The 7,399-nt window shown below is 52.2% G+C and overlaps 1 protein-coding gene across 6 annotated transcripts; it reads left to right on the top strand.

Moving 5' to 3' along the window:
• Positions 1–67: 67 nt before the first annotated feature.
• On the top strand, positions 68–6,182 carry HSP90AB1 (heat shock protein 90 alpha family class B member 1). 6 transcript variants are annotated; one of them, XM_042835418.1, is made up of 12 exons: positions 68–86; positions 365–511; positions 664–870; positions 1,096–1,255; positions 1,422–1,555; positions 1,988–2,293; positions 2,723–2,888; positions 3,060–3,250; positions 3,488–3,635; positions 3,893–4,161; positions 4,623–4,956; positions 5,626–6,182. In XM_042835418.1, the coding sequence occupies exons 2-12, from the start codon at positions 365–367 to the stop codon at positions 5,733–5,735; spliced, it is 2,172 nt and encodes a 723-aa protein (XP_042691352.1). In that variant the 5' UTR covers positions 68–86; the 3' UTR covers positions 5,736–6,182. The 6 variants fall into 6 exon arrangements, 5 of the variants coding, with proteins under 5 accessions (XP_042691352.1, XP_042691353.1, XP_042691350.1 ...); XM_042835419.1 differs by lacking the exon at positions 68–86 and adding an exon at positions 203–226; XM_042835416.1 differs by lacking the exon at positions 68–86 and adding an exon at positions 210–263.
• The last annotated feature ends 1,217 nt before the right edge of the window (positions 6,183–7,399 follow it).

Genomic DNA, 7,399 nt, shown 5'->3' with positions numbered 1-7,399 from the left:
GTGGAACTCTCTGGAACACCGACCGCGCTCCTACTCTGCCGACACTGTGCTCCTCCGCGGGCCGCCGCCGTTAAAGGGGACAGGAGGTGGGCCCACCGAGCGGCCCGCAGCTTCACCCGACATCACCGCTGCGGGCGGCCGCGTTCTGCAGGGCCGTTTTAAGGCGGAAGGAACCGCCGGGCGGGGCGGGGCGCACCGTGCCTCTATAAGGAAGCCCAAGGGGGAGGTGAGGGTTCCTTTTTTGCACCGGCCGACTGCGGACGGTGAGGTTCGGGCGGCGCTGGGTCGAGGCTGGTCGGGTGGGCTGTTATCTCTGTAGCTATCGCTGCAGCCCTGGTACAGACGGCGTGGGGTTGCCTTGCAGATGCCCGAGGAAGTGCAGCATGGAGAGGAGGAGGTGGAGACGTTCGCCTTCCAGGCGGAGATCGCGCAGCTCATGTCGCTCATCATCAACACGTTCTACTCCAACAAGGAGATCTTCCTGCGGGAGCTCATCTCCAACGCCTCCGACGTGAGCCCTGGCCGCGGGAGGGTCTTCCTCTGCTGGGGGGCGGGGGGGCTGGGGCAGTCCTGAGGGGCTCAGCAGTGGGCCGAGGCACGTGGTGCTTGGCGGCGGCTGTCCGGTAGGGGGCGGCAGCGAGCGGGACCCGTTCTCTCCTAAAGGCGCTGGACAAGATCCGCTACGAGAGCCTGACCGAGCCCTCCAAGCTGGACAGCGGGAAGGACCTCAAGATCGACATCGTCCCCAACCCGCGGGACCGCACGCTCACCCTGCTGGACACCGGTATCGGGATGACCAAAGCCGACCTCATCAACAACCTGGGCACCATTGCCAAATCGGGTACCAAAGCCTTCATGGAGGCCTTGCAGGTGGGTTGCTTTTGGCTGCGTGGGATCTGTGGCCCCGCTGCCTTCCTTGCTGCGGGGGCTGCCGGCCTACCTGAGCGTGTTTCCACACTTCAGTAGCAGGGAGGTGCTGAGGGTAGGGCTGGCTGCTTGTTGTGTCTTTATCTGTGAGTGTGCTGATGCAGCTCTCTGCTGGTTGAAGCCGTTGCAAACGCTTCCTGTGTTCTTTCTCTCCCTCTGCCCTCACAGGCAGGCGCAGACATCTCCATGATTGGACAGTTTGGTGTGGGTTTCTACTCTGCCTACCTGGTGGCCGAGAAGGTGGTGGTCATTACCAAGCATAACGACGATGAGCAGTATGCTTGGGAGTCGTCAGCTGGGGGATCCTTCACTGTCCGGACTGACCATGGTACGTATGGCACAAAACCAGGTGTATTTCTGCTGGATGGGCAGTCCTTTTAATCCTTAACATTACATTATCAAGTAGCAGTTATGTTCCCAAAGCTGGTCCTGTTTATGTATTGCTCTTCTGCATCACGCCTTGAAACCCACAGCTTTGTCTTCTCACACAATAGGTGAGCCCATTGGACGGGGCACCAAAGTGATCCTGTATTTGAAGGAGGACCAGACAGAGTATTTGGAGGAGAGGCGTGTCAAGGAGGTGGTGAAGAAGCACTCCCAGTTCATTGGCTACCCCATCACACTTTATGTATGTGAGAAAAGTTCTGTGGGGACCCCTGGGAAAGCGGGAGGGAGGGAGGGATGGGAAATGTTGGAGGGGATGAAAGAAAGACAGCTACCATCTTTTGTGGCTAGAGGAAGTGAGGAATTGCAGGCAAACGTAGTTAATATCCAGACATGTACTCAGTCTTTGATCTATACAGCTGAATTAGCCATGGAGCATAGAGGGTTTTGTGCCCGCTGTCTTCTCAGACACACTGTTTCATTACATGAACGCTGCAAGGATTTGTAGGATTGACTGGGGAAAAAGCCCTGTTTCCTGACATTGTATGTATTGGGCAGTGATCTACACCCATGAGGATGCCCGTTTTGTTTGTCCTGAGAATAAAGATTTTCTGGTAGCGGTTGCTTGGGGCTAAAACTGTGTTTATGACCTTGATTCTTGTCCTTTCTTGGACAGGTGGAGAAGGAGCGTGAGAAAGAAATCAGTGATGATGAGACAGAAGAAGAGAAAGCTGAGAAAGAGGAAGAGACTAAGGATGAGGAGAAACCAAAAATTGAGGATGTGGGCTCTGATGAGGAGGAGGAGGGAGATAAAGGCAAGAAGAAAAAGACCAAGAAAATTAAGGAGAAATATATTGACCAGGAGGAGCTGAACAAGACCAAACCTATTTGGACCCGCAACCCTGATGACATCACCCAGGAGGAGTATGGAGAGTTCTACAAAAGTCTCACCAATGACTGGGAGGACCACCTGGCGGTCAAGGTGGGTCCTGGGCCACCCTGGCTTCCTGGAGGGACAGAGGGCCCCTTTCTAGCTAGCTTGTACCCAAAGCCACCATTTTGGTACAAATCTGAAGGTTCCTGGGCCACTTGATGCTGCAGCTTCTGTTGATTTTTGTGCAGGTGGAGGGGTGGGCAGTGGCAGACTAGGAACTTGAACAGGAGAATATTGGGTCTCAGAGAACTATGACTTCTCTGTCCAGGCCTACTGGATGCTAGAGAAGCCTGGACATGCTGGGGGTAGCAGTAGGGCTGAAGAGGGGGAAATGCTGGCTGTCTTGCAGGAGACCGTGCTGTGCTCCTCTGCCAGCCCTAGTGCTGAGGAGCAGCAGTTCAGCCTGCCCAGTGTAGGTGCTTGCAGCAAAGTGTAGAAGGGACAGACGGTGGCATTTCCTCATTTCTGGCCCCACAGCACTTCTCTGTGGAAGGGCAACTGGAGTTCAGGGCCCTGCTCTTCATCCCACGCCGTGCTCCTTTTGACCTCTTCGAGAACAAGAAGAAGAAGAACAATATTAAGCTGTATGTGAGGCGTGTCTTCATTATGGACAGCTGTGATGAGCTCATTCCTGAGTACCTGAGTAAGAGCCCCCCTGCCTCAGTTTCCCAGGTTGAGCTGGGACACCCCCAGCCTCATTGTGGTTCTCAGTGCCAGGTGGCTGGCTGAGATGCCAGCAGCAGTGGGCTGACAGCAGTCTGTGTCTTAACACTTCTGTTATAATGAGATCTTAATTTCTGTTTCCCTTACTTAGACTTCATCCGAGGTGTTGTGGACTCAGAAGATCTACCTTTGAACATATCTCGTGAGATGTTGCAGCAGAGCAAAATCCTCAAGGTGATCCGCAAAAACATTGTGAAAAAGTGCTTGGAGCTCTTCACTGAGTTGGCAGAGGACAAAGAGAACTACAAGAAATTTTATGAGGCCTTTTCCAAGAATCTGAAGGTGAGAGCTTGGACATAGTGCACTGGGAGGAGGGAGGGACTTGAGACCCACCTGCCTTAGGGGCAGGCTTGTTCCAGCATCACATCAGGGTGTTGGGGTAGAGGTGGGCCTCAGAAGTGCCCCAGAGATCCTCTGTGGGCAGTTGGACTCTTATGTTAGGAGGTGGTTGTGTCTTAGGGATAGCTAAGTGTATGTAAGCTCCATTCTGGAAACCACATGCATGCTTTCTGCCCCCAGCTGGGCATCCATGAGGACTCAACGAACCGAAAGCGCCTTTCAGAGCTGCTGCGCTACCACACATCTCAGTCAGGTGATGAGATGACTTCACTTTCAGAGTATGTGTCCCGTATGAAGGAGTCACAGAAGAGTATCTACTACATCACAGGTGAGCCAGATCTCTGCTGATGAAGCGGGTTATCTGTCTACCAGCTTTAAATTCTTCCAGGCAAATCTTGCTGCCTTCAGCAGGCCCTCTCTGCTGAAAGACAGACCATCTCTGGGTGCTGGGGCAAGGTTATCAGGCCCAGAGCCCTAGCTGCAGCCAACTTTACATAAGGGGCTCTGAGAAATCGGTATTTTCTATCACACTGTAAGCAGCTCCTAAATCTTTGTGACATCCTGCTTCTAAACCCATAAACACAGGGGAGAGCAAGGAACAGGTTGCCAACTCAGCCTTTGTGGAGCGTGTGAGGAAGCGTGGCTTTGAGGTGGTGTACATGACGGAGCCTATTGATGAATACTGCGTGCAGCAGCTCAAGGAGTTTGATGGGAAAACCCTAGTGTCAGTTACTAAGGAGGGGTTGGAACTACCTGAGGATGAAGAGGAGAAAAAGAAGATGGAGGAGAGCAAGGCTAAGTTTGAGACCCTCTGTAAACTCATGAAGGAAATCCTGGACAAGAAGGTGGAGAAGGTGAGATGGTTGAGGAGCTCAGCCCAGGGCTGTGTCCTGGGCTGGTGGGAGGAGGGCTGGGCCCCTCCGTGATGCAGACAAGGGTCTCAGCTCAATGCATGCCTCTGATCTCCCTCATCTCCTGCAGAGGAGCCGCTAAAGGAGACTGAAGGTCCCAGTATGCACTGCACCATCTTGCTCTAAGCAGCCAGGCTGCAGGCGAGGGGCACTGACCCAAATACGTGCATTGATGGGAGACGGTAAGTGTGGGAAATGCAGTGGGTACTGAAGGTGCTGGCTGAGCTGTCCAAACTGTTCTGTCAAGCGATTTTGGAGCTGTTTTGAAGGATCCCTGTTTGCTTTGGGCTGTCCTCAGGTGAACCTGGGATGATTACATGGGGTGTTGTGCGCTTGGGCTGGGCTGGGTCCGTTCTTGGGTATGCTGGGAGACTTGCTCTGCTAACTCTTGGCTCCCTTGTCAGGTAACTATCTCAAACCGGTTGGTCTCATCTCCCTGCTGCATTGTCACCAGCACATACGGTTGGACAGCAAACATGGAGCGCATCATGAAGGCTCAGGCACTGCGGGATAACTCTACCATGGGCTATATGATGGCCAAGAAGCACCTGGAAATCAACCCTGACCACCCAATTGTGGAAACTCTCCGCCGGAAGGCTGATGCTGACAAGAATGACAAAGCTGTCAAAGACCTGGTGGTCCTGCTCTTCGAGACTGCTCTGCTGTCCTCTGGCTTCTCCCTGGAAGATCCTCAGACCCATTCCAACCGCATCTACAGGATGATCAAACTGGGGCTTGGTACGTGTCCACACAGCTTCTGGAGAAGGTTCTGGGCAAGGCTAGCTCCCCTTATAAATGGGATTTTCTTAACCTGCTGTGAAATCACCTGCCCAAGTTTCTGTGGAAGTGCAGATCCATGGTCCCCTCACCTTTTCTCATGGCTTGACACTGTATAGGTGCCCTGGGTGTCTGAGCTGGAATTTCCTACAGAAGTTATTAGGAAGGAGTGACGTGCCTTGGCAGAAGCAGGCAGCCTAGCTTCCTGTGGCCTGTGCAGCAAGAACAATGTGTAGAGGCATGAGGGAAAGGCCAGTGAGTGAGCAGTGCTGTTGTGATACACAGAAGTAGCTGGGTGTTTAAGGACGCTGGGGGCAAGTGGAAGACTCAAGAAAGGTTGTCCTGGCCTCATGCCCACCACCAGGCTGCACAGGTGACATCATTCTTGCAATAGATGTCAAAAATCTACCATGGAAAAGAGGGCCCAGCCCGTGTGTTCAGAGGGCTTGCTTACGTTCAGTTTTGTCTCAACTGTCTTTTAGGCACAAATGTAAATCAAGAAGTGCTGTGGCTTGGCATAATTCCTGGGTGCTGTTGCTTGGGCTCCTGACAAGTCAGCCTTTGTTGTGGGACTGTGCGACTCAGCTGTCTCTTAGAGGCTTCATCTCTTCTTTCCCTTTTCTCTCCTAGGTATTGATGAAGATGAGGTGATTGCAGAAGAGTCCAATACAGCTCCTCCTGATGAAGTCCCACCTCTGGAGGGAGATGAAGACACATCCCGCATGGAAGAGGTGGACTAAAGAAGGAAGTCTCTTCCATCTCCTGCCAGACCTCTGTCTAATCTCATATCTGTTTAGAAAAGGGGTCTCTGCTCCCACTGACTTCTGGCTCCTTGATGGTGTCTTCTGGAATTTTTTTTTTTTTTTTTTTTTTTTGTAGTGGGGAATGGAGACAGGATTCCCTGTTTGTCAGTAATGAGCAAGTCAGGCAGCCCCGGGCATGTCTGTTGTGTGTATTTCTACTTGTGTAAGATCATGTAATGGGGAATGGAGGTGTGGAGGGGTCAGTCTTCCTCTTTCTCACACCCCATGGGATCTCCCATGCTCAACTGAGGTGAAGAGAGTCCTTTCTCTCCAGCCTTCCCATAGTAGGATTGTATCTTGGTTGGCTTGGTTATCTTTCATTGATTTTCCTGATGTTTTGTTCTACTGGAATTAAAGTGTCAAAAGATCAAGGTTTACATAAAAGGTTCTATTGTGTTCTCATGTCCAGAAAGGGGAAGGTGAGGACGCTCAATTCCAGAGGTTTGAGCACTGGAAGGGAAGTTATGCAGAGCTCAGCTGGTGCTGTGCTGAGAGGGCTGACAGGCCTGTTTTGCTTGCGGGCACACTTCCTTGTATTGGAGGGCTGCTGGGACTTCTATCCTCTGCCATGTATAAGCAGGGGGTTATGTGAACCTGGGTTAGAACTTGCAGGAGACAGAATGCAGGAGACAGGTTCTTGTTCTAGCTGCACCACTGCCTATCCTTGCCTCCAGGGGACAAGGTGAGGAGGGGATTACTGGCTGAGGAGAACTTAGGAGATACCTTGTCTACTGTCTTTTGGCTTGCATCAAGCTGTGGCCTTGGCTCCCTTTCTCTTCTGTGTGTCACAGCTGCACATGCTGAGTGGGCTGCAGCTCTTTCCAGAAGTTGGGGGAGAGATATGTGGCCTGCTTTCAACGCTCTTGGCCTCTGTAGCTAAAAGCCACCACCACAGGTTCAAACTGTTGTGCTCTTTCTGAACTGCCATGTGAAGGCAGGGTCTACTCTGACTAGATTTGAGTTGTGCTTTAGCTCATCTCTGCTACTTCCCTGCTTTGGCACCACAGAGAGGGTAGGTGAGAAAGGACCTGCTGGGCAGGAGAGGTGGTCTCTGCCTGCATGACCTGCAGCTGGTGAAGAAACCTTTTCAAGCTGTGCTTGTCAGCTGAATAAGCTAACAGGACATGAGTGTGTGTTGCTGCTGGCTGGTCTAATCAGCATCTCTCTGTCTCTGGGCTGGAGCAGTGACAGGAGACATCTGCTTGTTCCCTTGCAGCACGGAGTTGAGATGGGGGTGGGAGGGAATTAACTGCTGGGGATTTCAGCTGCCTCTGTTCAGCTCTTGTGTCAGACTGCTTTTGCAGGCTTTGTTCTAGACTTCACTTTTCCTCCGCCATCCAGCCTGCTCTTTTAAGGTTTCTGCAGCCCTTTGGGCTTTAACACCTTGCAGCACCTTGCTTTAACCTGACTCTTGGATGACTGAGAGGACTGGGGCATCATCTGAGCCATCTGCTCTTTGTATCAAACTTACACTAAAGCTGTAGGGCTTGTCACCCTCTGCCATGTTGGTCTCTGGGGTTGGGCAGGGGAAAGTGACATCAAGTCATACTTGACTGTATGCTAGCAGCCACAGGCACAAAATGGAGTGGACATTTTAGCCA

This window comes from Centrocercus urophasianus, unplaced genomic scaffold, assembly GCF_019232065.1.
Source record: "Centrocercus urophasianus isolate 14NV4802_14NV808 unplaced genomic scaffold, USGS_Curo_1.0 seq_519, whole genome shotgun sequence".
Classification (NCBI taxonomy): domain Eukaryota; kingdom Metazoa; phylum Chordata; class Aves; order Galliformes; family Phasianidae; genus Centrocercus; species Centrocercus urophasianus.
Note: the sequence above shows the minus strand (reverse complement) of the source record. Positions and strands in the feature narration are given on the sequence as shown.